General features: G+C 37.2%; 1 protein-coding gene across 2 annotated transcripts in view; it reads left to right on the forward strand.

Annotated features, from left to right (window-relative positions):
• The window catches only part of TMEM245 (transmembrane protein 245), a 74,891-nt gene that overhangs the window by 36,593 nt on the left and 20,973 nt on the right, over window positions 1-17,325 (forward strand). For both annotated transcript variants that reach the window (XM_056484067.1, XM_056484068.1), the window contains 4 exons: window positions 175-273; window positions 2,154-2,285; window positions 9,319-9,441; window positions 13,256-13,401. In XM_056484067.1, coding sequence (XP_056340042.1) covers window positions 175-273; window positions 2,154-2,285; window positions 9,319-9,441; window positions 13,256-13,401 — 500 coding nt within the window. The remainder of the gene's footprint in view (window positions 1-174; window positions 274-2,153; window positions 2,286-9,318; window positions 9,442-13,255; window positions 13,402-17,325) is intronic.

Consider the following 17,325-nt stretch of genomic DNA (forward strand, 5'->3'; position numbering starts at 1 on the left):
TTGTGAACCATGTTGTCTAAAGTGTGTATTTCATACTGATACTAATTTTTCTAATAACTTGAGTTTGAAATGTGCCTTTACAGAAAGTCTTATGTTATTCATCAAGCTTGAAGTTCATCAGTGGATGCCTGTTTTGTTCTGTCCTGTGTAATAAAAGATTTTTATGTGTTTTAGCTCCATAAGATTTTAGGAGAAAAAGTAAATAACACTGCAGTGATTGAAAAACAAGTGCTGGAGCTCTGGGACAGGCTTTATCACTCTTGGTTTGTGAAGGTGGGTAACTTATTTAAATGGTATTCATATAAAGTATCACTTAGTACAATGGGGTAATTATGCTAAATATGCATTTCTGAGGAAGAGTTTAGCAGAAAGTTGGAAGGTTGAGTAAAGGTTGATAAAAAGAAGGTAAAAATTCCAAGGTAAAAATTTCTAGTGTGTAAGACATGCAGTTCTAGAGTCACAGTTTTAGTATAGCCAGAGCTGAGTCCTACACTACTACTTAAGTAGTTAAGTGGGTTTTTTTGTGCCATTTTACAGTTTTCTCACTTTTTATACTTAGTGTTTCATAGTTTAGCACTTTCTGCTGAATTTTTATGTTCTTGAGGTCTTGGGAAAAGGCAGCTGTTCTTTTGCATGGTGTATGTAACTTTTGTTAATTTGAAATTGTGAGAAAGTAATTGTCCTCTCATTAAGTTTCTTACGATGCATTTCTGCAACCATCTTATAATGGGCTCTGTACACTGAATTCCTGAAAAGTTCCTAAGAGTTAAAATGTTATGCTGCCAATGCTGTTTGCCTTTTAAAGGAAAAAGCAATTCATTAGCCACTGTGCAATGGAAATACCAAATCCAGAAGTCATATTCCTGAATTACTTCTGTATATTTAAATTATTGCAATTATATTAACAATTTTCTTCGTGCAGTTATTCTTCAAGTACCTCTAAAGGTTCAAGAAGATCTCTGCATTAAAGAAATTCAGTTTTGATATAGAACTAGATGAACAGATGATAGGTCTCCATATGGTTTACAATACAGAAGGCATATTGGAAGGAGATTTGACTATTCATATGTTTCTACTCTAAATAAATTGCTCGCTCAGAAGGAAGATCTGTGTTGGCAGTGGATTGTTACAGAAGGTTGCTAATTGTGCATCACAAAGTGTAACAGTGCATCTAGAGAGAATTTGTAATAAACAGAAAATGTAATGCTCTTAGATAAATCAGTGCAGGGACTGCACTTGGAATGTTATTTGCCATGTGTGGCAAAAAAAAATGCTGTCATTTTGAGTGCAGGCTGCTAAGGCTAAAACCTGCAGAAAATTTTAACAAGTAGTCGAATGCTTATTGTGAAAATCAGAGTTAAGAACATGAGAAGTCTCCTTCTATTAAAGACTAGGATGTTGTAGTCAGCAGGTTTGCTTAGGCATGCTTACAGAGAATTTTGGCATCCTTCACTGAAACGCTTGTCACAGTCCCAGACTGAGTCAAATAACCTCATTCAAGATGGTAATCAGGTAATATTCACTGGGCAATAGGGAACTTCATAATTAGGGAGGAGCCACTTAAGGAATTAGCTGTTGTTTTTATGGCCATGTCCTGTTGTCTTGTTGCGTTGCAGTTGCAGAGGTGTACAGTCAGAAGAAATCTTCGTGCATCTCGTTTGGCTTTTAGGTTTAGCGTGATTAAAAATTGCCTGTGGAGAGGTAGAAACTAACAGTGAGAAAACTGCCTGCTTGGGCTCCTGCTTATGTTTTTCTTTATGGGCCATACTGGGAAAACTTGTATGTTGTAAACGGTGAATTATGTAGGCAATAACTGAAACCATTACCTCTTTCTTGTGTGCTTTCATTAAGAACAAAATAGATACCATTCTATCAGTCAAGCAGTAAAGTTAATTTTTAACAGGTGAATCAATACAACATACTCATATGTAATTAAATGGGATAATTGCCTACAGTTTTCTGTCAGATTGTAATTTTTCCAGTGTACAGAGTACTTCCACTTCTGCTTTGGGAATGCCAGTTAAAGCAACTGTAAATATTTAGATATATGTTTGATCTTTTCCTCATTAAGAAAACATCAATCTAAAGCATTAGCTTTTGATGTACTCTAATCCCTAAATGTTATCTGAATGTCTGTTTTTGTTGTTTTTAAGAATGTAACCCATTCTGGAAGACACAAAGGGCACAAGTGGCACATAAACCGTCAAAACAGCTGGCTTGGAGATATTCTGGACTGGCAGGATGTTGCATCGTTTGTTCACGATAACATTGAAACATTTCTCTCGGTATGTTTTCTTTGCACTTACTATGAAATTTGTCTAATTTTTAACTGATGGCAGTTTTTCCTTGGAGTACCACTAAGGTTATGGATTCAGGTAAATGGAAAATTATGGAAACGCTGTTAGTATAATTTACAATTACCTAAGTAAGTATTGCTAGCCTATTTAAAATACAACTGTAAAACAAACAGAAATGTTTAGGATAAAGAAGCTTCTGTGCTTTCAGCATCTACATGCCAGCTTCCCAGACATCTTCCTGAGACAGATTGTTACCTGTGTCACCTGCTGATTTTAAGCGCATTATTCTATGTAGTCTTTTCTCTTTAAAGAAGAAACCAGTTGGTTTAGATTATAACTGAAGAAGCTATCGACTAAGAGGTTGTGGAAACAAAACCGAGTAATAGAAGTGGGGGGGGTTATCTTTGCCTCAAAGTATTATTGTTTGTTGGGTTGAAAGCAGCTTATTTTTCTCTTCTCTAATGAAAGTTCTGTGGAGAATTAAATTAATGATTTACACACTGTGAGTTCCTGAATAAAAACATTTCACCTTATGAGGAGAAAAAGAGGAACTGTTGAAAGCAGTCCAAACTGAAATGTTCGACTAAAAAATCATGTTAAATCCAAAATGCTTCATACAAATGCTTAGTACAGAGTCAATCCTCAGTATAGTTCATCTTTGTCTTGAACTGTTGTTACTAGAAATATCTTCAGTTTTGGAAGACTTATAATTATACCTAACTGTCACTATAGCACACCTGTGTATGCAGCTAAAGCTAATATTTGCCTTCAAGCAGTTCTTGGTTTAGACTGATAGGCATGTGTGCTTTTTTTGTCATCCCCCGATTGCTGCTTACATTGTTGCAGCTTCTACCATAGAAGAAGATGTGAGATGAGCAAGACCTGAGAGAAACTTCATTGCAGTAAACCTTTCTTCGGTTAATTATGAAATTTGCTTAATAATTATTCAAAGTTGGCAATGCATGCTTGAGGCAGAGGGTTTAAAAATGCACACCACATTGTCATTTAAATTCAATGTGGAGTTTCCTTCTAGGCAAGAGGCACTGAAGGAGGAAAAAACTACCTGATAAGAGGTAGCAGCACAGTGCTCAGAAACCATGATGTAAAGTGTGCTTCAATAATCTAAGCAGGCTGGAGAGAGGCAAAGTGTAAAGAGAATAAATATTTAAGAATAAAAAACATTAATATTAAAATTTTCATCTAGCTAACTTGCTTGCTTCACTTCTACTAAAACCTGGTGTAGAAATTCAAGAAAATAGTGCTGGCAATTGAGTTACTTTCCTGTTTATTTCCAGGAGCTCTTTACTCATCAGTTATGGGGAAACACCTGTCTTTTTTTTTCCATATACTCATGTCCTTAATAGCAGACTGTAAAGTAGTTAGCTTAGTATAAAAATCTAAATCCTGATTTCACATCCTTACTGGACAGCATTTTCTTTCCTGGCTTGCACACAGCCACAGTGCATTGCATAAATACTACTCACACTAATATTTTGAATTAAAATTGATGAAAGTACAGTCTCTGTTCTTGTTTAGGTCACTAAAACTTGGAGATTATGAAAATAAGAATAGCTTTTGCTTAAGGCTGGTATGTTTAAGCAAGTTTCTTACCTAGCCTAAAATACACAGCAGCCTTACTGTATTCAGGATTTATGTTCTTACCAGAGCATGAAAACCTTTCTCCTGCTATTTTGAAGTGGAACAATGGGTTATTAGAATTGCATACTGAATTGGGAACTGTTAATATTTTAAATTATGTGAGTGCTTTTGGGAGTGTGTATTCTGGGGATTTCATTTTTCTTTTGCTTAGTTTCTTTAGTTTGGACTTTTTGGTTTTTTGCTATTCTCATATTTTATAGAACTTTGGGTGGCATTAAGACCAGATTAGATGGGGCTTTGAGCAACATGGTCTAAGGAAGGGTGACTCTGCCTATGGCAGGGGCATTGGAACCAGATGATCTTTAATGTCCCTTCCAACTCAAACTGTTCTATGTTTGTTTTTTGGTTGAATGTGTTACTGATGGGGAGAGTGAGGTTGAACACTTGAAATCAGTGCTAGCTTGCACTGCAGAACCAAAGCTGTGTTGACAGCTTTTTTAATGGACAGATAATTTAAAGACAATGAGATAGCTGTAAAGAACTGTGTAAAGAAGCAGATACACAGCTGTAATGAGATTTCCTCATTTTGGAAAATAATAAATGTGTATGATTACACAATTTACATGCAAAAATATTTATGCATAGATTGAGTTTCCCAAAATATAACTGCCTCGCTAGCCCCTTGGTAGAACAGATGACAGTTTTCTCTGAAAATACAGCTGTTTGACAATGTCACATTACAGCCACAAGCAGATAAGCTCTTCTCCATTGATGGAAGTTGGGAAATGTTCCTCCTCCTTAGTAGGAGGAGTGTTTGCTGTAAGAAATCTGTTAAGAGAAGAGAGATGCTAGTGTTTCACTTCAGGCTTTTCCCCTAATGGAAGAAATCTTCATTTTAGAGTTGAAAGCATATAATTAAATCAGTGATGTAGGTGTGCTGGGGAATTGCTGGTGTTCATTTAATTTGTAACGATATGCATGAATTCAGCTTTGCAACTTTGAGAATCAGGTACAGCTTGAAGACTTCTGTACCTCACTCAAAATGTGCTGTTCATTATAGCAGATATGCTTAGCTGTAGTTTGATGTAGACAGACCTTAATTATTTTAAAGTAATTGGCTACATAAACATGTAAATTGCCTGAAGATTTAATATGAAGATAAGCTTTTACAAGTCATCAGTTTGCTTTTTTTTACCTAAAAGTTTTGGTGTTAGCAGCATGGCTGCCTTTTTCCAGTATTAGAAGCAGTAGTGTTAAAAGTCAGCATAATATAAGCAGTGGTGTGTTTTTGAAGTGGAGTTTATTTAATCTCATTCTTGGCAGAGAGAGCAAGAGTGCAGCCCTACTTTATGCCTTTTATTTTGCACCCCATACTCCACTCTGAGGTAGTTTATCAGATGAACGAAATAGGCAGCATGTAGCTGGACTACTAATATTTAATTTCTGAAAAATAAAAAAAGAGTAATTCCTTTCTCACTCATCTGCTTTTCCATTCATAACCCTTTTTCTCCATTTGTTGTATGCTTATAGCATTGAGAAAGTGAGTTGCTACTGGCTAAATCTGTTCATGATGACTCAGAACTCACTTGATGTTACATGAGACATTGCTAATGTCTTCTTAATTTATCTTTTCACTCCTTGCACAAAAATACTCATCATTTCACCAGCAGGTGGTATCTCATTCAGAATCTCCCAGACAGGAAGACAGATGACCATCCACAGAGATATTACACAGCAAGCATCAGCTTAGTTAGGTTTCCCCCCTTTCCATGCTTTTAGCATGAGTGATCTGTGCATTTTAAATCAAGTCAGCTTCTCAGGTATTTCACTGAGTTACTACATATCCTGATATTTTCTCTGGCTCCAGTAATTTCTTCAAGAAATCTCATAAGTTTATAGCTAATTCAGTCAATTTTTCAGTAATATATCAACTAGCACGTTGGTTTTTTTTGTTTGTTTTTTTTTGGTTTTTTTTTTTTTTTTTACATCTTTGTGTCCAGTTTTATTCCCCTTACACAGAATTGAGTTAGGTACATAATTTTATGTGGCTTCCAGAAGTTTGCTGACTTGAAGTTCTCAGCAAATTACTGTTTTGTTCAAGCTCATTTTAACCCTTGTTTTCAGCTGTTGACCAGTTAAAAAGAGGCCAAGAGGACACCTAGATTCCTGAGAACATTGTGTGCAGTTTTGCTTTCTTGCCTCTTACACATTGGAAAGGCACAGTAACTGATGCTAAAGGGGGCACAGCTCAGTGTGAAGCATGAGTCCCGAATTCTCTAGGGCTTTGTATCTCTTTTAAACACTGAACCCTTAACGACTGCTTACAGAGCAGTGGTTTGGGGAAAGAGGTGTGCTTTTCTGTTACTCAAAAGTAAAAAAGTAACTAAAAGTAATGTAACATTATTGCATAAATATTCACACTTTGTTGTGTTTTGGAGGGCTCAGCTGGTAAGGTGTTAGCTAGGTTGCACATATTCTTTATGTGTAATAGGTGAGCTCATCAACTCGGCTGCAGTAGGCTCTGGGAATCAGAGCATTATGAACTCTTAGGTGCAGCTGCATGTAATTTGATTTTGTGAGTGGTAGGGAAGTATTTGAGCACATTCTGGTACTGTATTCAGTAATAATTAATGTCTGCTATGTCTGTCTTCTCACCTTAGCTATGAAAAGCTTGTATCTTGAAATTTTAATGGTACATATGCATAATGGTGAATTACTCTGTAGTTGGAGATGAGTCCTAAAAGATGTAGTTGCTTTCATAAGACATACCAAAGCTGTAGAAAGGTACTCTTTGCACTTACTTTAAAGCAGATCCTGGTGATAGCTAGTTCAACAGTTCCAATCAGTGACTCCACCAAACAAGGATGTTCAACTGTAGGAGAGCCATTCCTGATGTTGACTGAGCAACCTGATACCTACATTCAAACTACCTGCAGTTGTGTACTCCTGGTTATCAGCCCTCAGGCTAAAGCTTCTAGGGAATGTGTTCAATAAATCCTGCTTACACTGGAAAAACATCTGTTTCTGAAGAAAACATCTGTTCTGAAGAAAACTTTCACAGTCCCACCAATTCTGTGCTCTCCTCTAACAGATGGAACAAGCTCTTCTCCTTGTGAGCTCTCACTGGTATCAGCTCAGCTTATGTATTGCAAGTGAGGGTTTTAACAATTGCTGTGATTACTAGCTAGAAGGCTGGTAAATCAGTCTAGTTTCACTCTTTAGAGCAAAATTTTACTAGACCAATTTTCATTAACATCATGCTTTATGCCAGTGGTTTGCTTGACAGTCTCCTAATCGTTATCGTGTTTTGGAAGTGGTCAGTCCTTGACTATCATGTCCTACATGAGCTGTGAGGCCAAAAAACCACCATGGTGGTGCAGTGTGGTTGGCACCAATAGAGGCTGTGGTTAATGGTCTGAGTCACAGGGGTCTAAATGAAAGCTGGCTCTAGAGCTCTTAGGTATGCAAAGCTGGAACTTAGTGGACATCATCTTCCCTCAAATTAAGGAGCTTGTCCTTTTATAAGGTGTTTTTATTCCAGACAACTCCTGTCCCTTGACCTCTGCCCTGGACTATATGCTCTGATAGTTGGGAAAAGTATTACTTTTCCAGGTCATGACAGGTGCCTTGTCGTGTTGTTAGCCTGTTGTGTTTTTTTCCTCCTTTCTTAGTTCCTACCTTATTTTCTTGAAGGAAAAACCATCTTCCTAGCTCATCTTCAATGCCTTCTTACTCAAAGCACTGCTCATGTTTCAGGGGCCTTTGTTTTTAACCTCTGCCTACTTTCAAGGCCTTTGCTGCTCTACTGTGAATAAACTCCACAGAATAGCAGAAGACCAGTGGCACAGAAGCTCCCGTTCACACCATAGGTTCTAGTAACAAGCTGAAGTGTCTGCGAGGGGAACCTTGCCTACAACTTAAGGCTTGCTGTTGGCAACAATAGCACTATCCTTCCTGAATATCACCTGGAAGGCCTCTGCTTTAGCTACAAACCATTTCCTCCCTCTCCCACTGTCCTCTGTGTTTACAGTCCTCATAACATAATGTGCGTATGATAATCTTACTTGGGGGCTGCATGAATTTGTACCACTGCTGCACCCCCAGGGTGAATTCATAGTCCATCCAAGAAGCAAAGGGACAGGTACCAGTGGGAGAACATTTTTCAGCAGTGTCCTCTTCACTTCTAACCTCACTTGAATTCTCAAGAGACACTAATAAAATCTGTGCAAAAGATGAGCTTTAACATTCGTAATTCCCATTAAATAGTAGGAAGCATGAACTAAGTAGGTGTTTCTATTTCCATTTCCCCAGCACTTATTCCCTCTCAAGTCATGCTTAATAAGCTATGTTTAATATGATTCACTCATTTCTAAATGAGAGGTGGTCACATGGCCTACATTCCTTTGTCTGCTTTACAAATGCTGACTACTGAGGAAGGATTTTTTTGGTTTTAGGGGGTTTTTGGTTGGTTGGTTTTGCTTTAATTCTGTCTAATTGCTATTTGTTAAACCAAGACTAACAGTTGCTAGTTTTGAAGTCTTCACTTATGGCTTTGAACCTGAAGGGCTTTCGTGTCAGAGCTTTTACAGATTTTTGCACTTACAGTAGTTAGTCTGAAAGAAGATTTGTTTGTGATCTTACTTGTTTTATATGTTAGAATCACTTTGGCTTATACATTTTTACTGTTTTCCTTCTGAATGAAATGTTTGTTTTAAGCTAGTGTGCATTGCATTTAGAATGCTTCTACGTTCCTTCTTTTGTTGCATCAAAACTAGTCTTTGCTATATGTAACCATAAGCAGTCAGTTCCCCAAGCCAGTACAAATTTTAATAGATTATCTGATGTTGTTTGATTTATTTCTAATAATTACTTGATTAACTGATGCAGCCTTACTCAGAATCACAACTTTTGTATTTCTCTGCAGATATTATTAAAAACATGCATTTCATTACCATGAAAGCTTTTAACAACAAATTTATTGAAATAGTAATTTTATTATTTGATTTGGAATGTCAGATTTATTTCTACCTAGTGATGTTACTCCTTGTTCTTTGTGTCTTAACGTTTCTGCTTTTGAAAAGGTAAATATTTTCTCCCAAGACAAGACCTGCTTGACAGCAGTGTTAATCACAATAAACAAATGTCACCACATCTAGTTTTCTTTGCAATTGTACATAATGAAATAATTTTGAATACTGAGAGAAAAATTCCAAACCTTATTTATAATCAGCTGTATAGAAACTTACCTTTGGTAAAGTGGACATTTTCACTTGATAGAACCTGCTGTAGTGTAGGAGTGAGGGAAGATGATTTTTTGTTTTTAAAGACATCTTTGTGTAACTTGATGAGCTGAATCACACAGCAAGCAATTCTCTGTCCTTGCTGATAGCATCCAGTGTCTGACTTCTCCCTCCTTTTTCAGATCCTGGAGTCTCTGTGGATAGTGATGAGTCGCAATGTGAGCCTCTTGTTTACTACAGTTACAGCATTAGTGACAATCCTCTTCCACAGTGGGACAGCTCTTCTCAATTTTGTGCTTTCAGTGGTAAGTAGTATGTCATTGATTTACATGGTCCATTTTACTGGAGTAACTTAATTGCACATATTGTAACAATGAAAACTCAAACCTAAAGTATTGAAAACATCTTCTAGACTTACCTAGTACCAAAATTCTTTAAGATTCTGCAATGTCACTATCTGTTTGGGGCCATTGTAGATGGAGGAAAGTATTAGGAGATAGTAAGTCTTTCTGTCATTCTATTAGTGGAAAATTCTTATTTCAGGCCTTGAAGGTACTAAGCTATAGCCTGTAATATCCTACATAACTGCTGAAATCTTATGGCATGTCTGCATAAGCATATCCCTGTACAAGCCATTGCTTTCAGGAGATGGAATCAGTTTTTGCAGGGAAATCACCAATTTTGTCCTCTAGTTGTCATCCATGAGAAAGATTGCATGAGAGTATTTCATTTCTTCCTCAGTCCACAACTTCACCCAAAATGGCACATTTAAAACTGCATCCAACAAGTTAGTATACAAAAATTTCACACTTGAAAACTAATTGCCAATGATTTCAAGGCACTCAGGCTCAGGTACAAGATTTATCTTTAGATACCTAATGACTTATACCAAGTTCATTGCATGCTGTTGCTGTAATGCATGATCCTGACTTTCTTTCTGCCAGCAGCATTCTGCCTCTTGCTGGGGCACTGTGCAGTCAGCTGGTTTAGCAGAGGTAGTTGGGATCGTGCTGTGTTGGAATTCTTTTAAAGTTTAGATGCTTCAATTGTACTTCTATTTTTTTATTTTTCAGGCCTAGTTGCTACAGAAAAGTTTTCATTAGTTTGGGGTGGCACAAACTAACTTAAATTTTCCAACAAGATGATGCTCAAAGTAAAGCTCAAAGCTTTTCTACTGACTACATTTCAGTCCATTTTAGTCATCTTGAATAGAAAATAAAATACTGAATTTTATTTTAGGTTTAAACATTTGTTCTTTAAAGCATGTAAATAATGGACACTTTGTTCAAAACCTCCATTTTGAAAAATGTCTTCTATCAAAATATTAAGTAGGAATGTCAATCCATCCATGATCTAGTAAGACTGTGTTCAATAGACTTTTGAAAACTGATTATTAGTTAAGAAGTGTCACTGGTATTTCACTTCTGAATACAAGTTCCTGTCTGCTCACATGTGCACATGGATGTATGTATATGCCTTTGTGTGGGTGTATACCCTCATGTGCACATACTTACTCTGCTCATATTCTGTTACAAAGATTGGAAGGGAAAATGCTCCATTTGGCTGATGGGCATCTACAGGCCTGCAGGGAATGTGCAGATTTTGTACGCTGTTAAACACACAGCTAAACAAACAACCAGAAAACCCAAAACAAGCAAAAAGCTCCCAGCTAACAAAAACCCTGAAGCTTTTCAGCAGAAAATTGAGTATGAAAAGCAGATACAAAAATATTTACTGAATCAGTGGACCTGATGCACAAGTAATTAGATTGTGTGTTTCTTGATACCTGTGGAAATGCTGAATTATCATTTTGGTAGAGGGTGTTTACCCAGAGTTTTCTCCTTGAATTCCATCTATCCCTCCTCAACTTATTTAATGTTTTCAGCTACAGGACAAATTCTACAGCATGAAATAGTAATCCATCAGTTATTTAACTATGGAAGGCCTTACTGTTCCGTTTTCAGTAAATTCTTCCTCATAGTCATTGGCTGGATCTTGAATTGTTGCTTAGGAAACAATTTAGGTATCTCAGATATCCTGTAAAAGAGGTCTGAATGCTTTTAGCCTCCAGTTGCTCTTAGATTGTACATATCTTTTGCTGCTGAATGTAGTCTTGACATTATTCTACTTCTTGGAGGAATCAACAAGCCATTGGATAATACATTATTATATTCTGTGACTACAGCTTCTTCTTGCATTTCTACACCTATTGTGCTAAAGGAAATATGTTGATTTTCTAAAAGACAGATACTCCAAAATTCAATTCATTTTGTATGGTGCTGTGTTATATCCATCTTCTTTTAGCAGAAATTGCTTAGGGTTTGTATGTTTTCTTGGCTTGTAGTTCAGCTTAACACCATTTTATTACACTGCTGTTCATTCCCAGCCATCACTTTGGCTTTTACCCTTCAAGTGGGTATGTCTATCTTTATGTCTGCTTAAGAAATCAAGTTTCTTCTGTAAACACTGGGGAAGAGCAGTCAGGATAAGCAGATATTATACTTACTGTGCTTAGAGCACTCTGCTGCTCTCTGTGTTGGAAACTGCAGAAGGATCTGTAGGCAGAGCTCTGTGGAAGGAAGATGCAACATCATCTTGGTGCCTGCTTCAGTATTGAATTTTCTAGTGAAATCAGGAAATGTTATAGTAGCTTAGAAATGGCAGAGCCCATGAAGGAAGAAAAATAATCATTACTGAAGAGTAACAAAGGATGTTAAAGTGTGATTTAAGATTCTCTTACTTGAAGGTGTAACAAAACATAGTTGATGATGCTACTGGTACTAGACTATTTCCAATTAAAGCAAGGTTTAATTATTGTTATTATTTTTTTGAAACTCAAAATGGATGTTAACAGCATACTATTAAAATCTGCTAATATAATGACTTGTTTTATTAGCTAGATTGGTTTATCTCTCAAGGCAGAAGCTAAACACCTGGGGAGATGGAATATAGCCTAAACCAATATATGATGTTTTGGACAGGGATCATTATAGGTCAATAGTTGAATGTGACTTTCAAGTTAAAGTCTGGAAAGGCAGGATAGGGGGAAAATGGTAGTAGCATTTTACTGAGTATAAAGAAATTAGGAACAGAGACAGATGTCATTTTGAGATCGGCAAGGAAATACAGTAATCCTGTTTGCATTTTGTTTTCTGAGCATCTTCAGAGGGAATGAAGAAAAAGAGCATGAGGTTTTTCTAAGCTGGATGAAATGCTTGAAAGTAAGAGACTTATGGAGGTCAGGCTGTTTGGCTCATAAAAAGATTAAAATGCAGTTTATTCTAGAACACAATGGTTGGAAACAAGGCAAGTGAAAGAATTGTTTCTAATCTTGGGAGGAAAGAAAAAATATCTGAGTCTTGTACATGAAGCAGATGTAAGCCATAGCTTATGTTTGGAGCATACAGAATGGATTTTTCTTGTTTGAGGTATTCTGTTTCAGGATGGACACAGTTCTCTGATTTATTCTTATCCAAGAAGTTGCTGAGCCTGCTAACAGGAAAATAAAAGAAAAATACTTGACTGGAACGTAGAGAAAGCTAATCCAATCTGATTGTAATTGTTTTGTCTTTTAACTGCAACAGTGGAACTGCCATCACTTCTGCTGAGACTCATCATCAAACTCACAGGAGGAATATTCACTTAGGATTGCCAGCTTAACATAAAATCTATGGTTGTGAATTTTTGTGTAATTCATATCTGATACCCAGCTGCATAATGGCTCTTGAGACAGCCCAAATTTATTTGGCAGTTTTGTTTGCTTGTTTTGAGAATAGATGTAACTATTCAGCAATTTTTTGATCTGTTAAGCATGCTGAAAAAGAACCAAAGAGCCCCACAACTAGAATGTTGATCAGCATTCTGGTTGTTGATCTAGATGTGACTTTGGAAAGAGGCTGAACAGAGGCAGAAATTTTATAATGTCTAGCTGTAACTGCTAAGTCCTTTTTGGAGCTGGGGAGAAAATAATTCTGTCAGCTCTGTTTTCCTGAATCCAGGCTTGTGGAAGAGTATCTTGTTCCTTTCCAGTAAAATTCAAGATCCAAAGCATAGCTGCATACTCTTAATTCTGTGAAGTATTTATTACCTTGTCATTTAAAACTTCGATTTGTTTTGCAGGTGATTTTTCTGACCACACTGTTCTACCTGTTGAGCTCCAGTGATGAGTATTACAAGCCAGTAAAATGGGTGATAAGCCTGACACCTTTGTCTCAGCCAGGTCCCTCCTCAAATATAGTTGGCCAATCTGTGGAGGAAGCAATAAGGTATATTGCTGATTTCTTGTGCTTTGTTGAAAATTCTTCTTTCAGTTTGATGTTCAGCTGCAAATAATTAACAATTGCAACAGCTTGTATTTCAAAGATGAGTTGTAAAAAAGATTTTAAGAACATAGTATTGATGATTTCTTTCCTCTTTGATAATAAAACAATTTGATTTGACTTGGATAAAAAACTTTCAGGGGTTTGTGCTGTCATGAATACTAGTGTTCTATAAAACTGCTACACCCATGGCATCCCTAACTCACTGCTCATGAAGCAGTGTTTGCAGTTGTCTTGGCAGTAGCAGCTGGTGCAGCTCAGTACAAGCAGATGCATGCAGCAAAACAGTAGAAATGGAGGACCTGACATCAGTGTTGTACACACTTCAGAATTACTTAGTTTGAAGTATTTTGTCTTAATATTGGAGAGTAAGTACCCATTTGTATTAGATATGCTTCTGGAGTATATTTTTCTGCTCAGTTTGACCTGAAAGAAATCTAGTTCATGATCTCCAGAAACCAAGTTACATCAAAGGGAACACCAGGGGAGCACTCTCCTTATCACACTTGGAGCACTGCTGTGCTGCATCTACAGGGTGCATCCACAGTGTTTCATGCTTAGTCATCATTTTCATGTGTTGGCTCTAAACTACTTCAGTAATTAAAGGAGAATTTTAAATGTGTTTATAGGGTTCACAAAGATTTCACAGTAAAGCTATTTTTGGGGTGGTGCAGTAAAGTTCATTCATCACAGATGAATGAAATCATCAGCTTTCACCTGTTAGCAGCTTGAAACACTAACATGCTGGCAATGTAATAAACTGGATTTTAAATAAGGTGTTGTAAGTTCTAGTGTACTTTTTCAAAAAAGTTGATGGTCTGGGCAAAGTGATCAGATTTCATGCTGAATTCTGTGTAGCCATTGCCTTTTACACTACTGTTTTCTGTGTCATCTTGTGCATACATACAGTACACAAGTGGGCTTTAAACTGGGGAGGTATTGAAGCTGTTTTCCAAACTCATTGCTAAATGTTTGCCATTTTAACAATGGCAAGGTTATATTATGCTGTGTAGGATCTTGAACAAGAATGCTAACTGCTTTAGTCATTTGAAATGAAGGGGCAATTCAGGTAGAAAGCAACAGATTTGGAATCCTGCCAAAAAGTTAATAGCCTTTCTCTTGAGTGACTGCTATTGAGTTTTCATTGATCACATGGTTAGTATCTCAGTTCTATCTTTTCTGAATAGTGTGAGTGGATTTAGAAACTGATACTTGTCTCACAAATTGGTCTCAAATTTAGCCCATGGTAGAGGGGGTAATAGTGTGAAAAAGTAGGATATGGTTTATCTGGGCATGCATACTGTGTGAGGAGGATTGTATTAAATGCAGTTATAAGTTTACAGATATGTGACACAGGCGGACCAAGGTATTTCTCAGTATTGGAATGGAGGGAAGAAAGAAAATAATTTTAGAGAAACCACAGGAAAATGAGTAGGAAAGAGCCAGCATGCATCAGTTACGACAAATATGATGAGAAAAAGCCAGTGTCTGGAGAATGTGGAATGAGATGAGTTATTGCTAGAGGGGTAGGAACCTAGAAATGGCTTCTTCACCTCATCTGTACATGGCATGCAAAATCGATGTTACTGCTTGGTGGTAGGATGGGAGATGCTCCATTTGTGTTATAAATTGTCAAATAATGAAACATCTGTAGCTGCTTTCATCATTAGACTACGACAGCATTATACAATGTGAATTCACCCTCAAAGTATTTGTGCTTTCAAATTGACCAAAAAGATTAGGTTAATACATCTCAAAAGTCACCAGCTGTGTTCCAGCTCCCACCACTCTTCAGCAGGACATATCACATGCACAGAGCTAAGACAGCATGTAACTAGTCCTGTCTAGAGGGCAGGGATCCTCCTGGCAAGAGATAGACCTAATCTCTCTGTTGCTCATGGAACAAATGACATCAAAAATAATCATCCTCCATGTTGTCAGTCACTTCTGTGCTCTATTTATTAAAATGTGTTTGTGAAAAGCACTAGGAAACTTGGATGTAATCAATGAAGTTGGTTCCCTTGTGTGCTTTGCCATTTATTTCAGAGGAAAAGTAAGGGAGAAAGAACAGTAGGGCAATTGGCAGCTCCTTTCTGTAGCTCAAGAAGTCCCTTAATTTAAAGATATTACTCAGCAAGCTCTTAAAGACCTTATCCCATTTCAGTTTCTCTCATCAGAACTGTGCTGTGATTTTTATTTTATGGACTATAAATAGCTATAAATTTTATGAATACTTTTCTACCTCCTTTGATGATGAGTTTGCAAATACAGTGACAGTTCTCTGTTCACACAAATAGATTTATGAGCTGTATAGGGGTAAGAGCAGCTTTCCAGGCTGCTTTGAGCTAAGTGTTGAGTCTCACTGTTTCTGTCAAAATACCACAGATTATAAATTTGAACTTGAGCAGTGGGAATAAATAGATGCAGCTGTGGGGACTTTATAAGTTTTGAAGAAGCTGAGTGTAATCCAAGAACTGCCTGCTGCAAACCATTGGATGAATTGCCCTCGGGGCCTTTGATAGTGGGAAAGAAGGTGCCATGCAACCCTTGACAGTCATCAGAACTCCTTTCTAGGTCTCTCTTGGGACTGGAAGGCAAATGGCAGCCTAAGGGATGATGATCTGCTGCTAGTTTGGCATTTCCCCATGTTGTGAATTTGACTGTAAGCTGGCCATTTGCCTTTACCCCAGATACCTGCCTTTGATTTTTCCCAGCTCTCACAGGCTGTGTCCAAGCAGCCCTCCAGATGGGAACTGGCAATGTTTGGACTATGGAACAAACACAGATTTGCAAATTGGTCATAAGCCAGTATTCCCAATATTGAGTAACTTTCATCGTGAAAATGCTCCTGTGATTTTAGACTAAACACTTGTGTGTGCTTTGTTTTAATGTATTGCATTTGCATCTCCTCATTGTTTGCATTGTGTGGAAGGCAGCTTTTAGTCTACAGGGAAGAGGAAAAATCAGCAGTTATGTGATGATTCCCTAGAACATAGTAAAAAGCTTAGGAGGAAGATGACTAGCGATAGCATATATGACCACAGAGATTTCTGACTGATGTGTGAAGCCCTGGTTCTCTTTCAAATCAGCCAGCTAATTCAAAATTCCACCCTGGAATTTCATGTGCCATTGCCTGAAAATGAGGTGGGAAATAAAAATTTAGGAAAGTTATTATAATCCCAAATACTCCTATTGCCTCAGCTGTAAAAGAGCTTCTGTTCTCTAGTAATTTTGATCCTTCAAGCCCAGTTGGTGTATCTGTTTTTCTTTGGTTTGTAACCTCAGGTCTTTCTCAGTCTGATTCTAACTTTCTTGGTGTGACCACGTTTCATTACTTCTTTTTTCTTCTTGATATATTCTTCATTGGTCCTTTGCATTTCATCCCTCCACAGTTCTGTCTTTTTTCCTTTTTCCTTCCTTTTTTTCTTTTTTGGCCTCTTTTTCATATTGCATAAGTTGGTATCAGTACAAAAATGTGATGTATTACAAAGGTAACATTCATCATGTGTGAGAGTTTCCATTGACTGACAGTGGTGGTTAGTTGCCTGTGAATATAGTAAATGCATGATTTACTTTCACTGAAACCACTTAGAATCAGCCACAGGAACAAAGAAAGGGAAGCAGGGAGGGGCATGATGACTGTGACAGAAGGATTATGCCACAGTACATTGAGGAATTCTTTAGGCACCTCTCAGGTTTAGGAGGATTATTTGCTTTAGAAACATGAGGACCACTTGGACCAGTTTACTGTATTTAGATAATTTTAATTCTCAGCAGTAGTTAGTGCATTTTTTCATTGTAACTATAATAGTGCAGTATTTTGAAGGTTGAGGTTAATCGTTATCTCAACTGCCCATAACAGTGTGAGAT

This window comes from Oenanthe melanoleuca, chromosome 2 (assembly GCF_029582105.1).
Source record: "Oenanthe melanoleuca isolate GR-GAL-2019-014 chromosome 2, OMel1.0, whole genome shotgun sequence".
NCBI lineage: Eukaryota > Metazoa > Chordata > Aves > Passeriformes > Muscicapidae > Oenanthe > Oenanthe melanoleuca.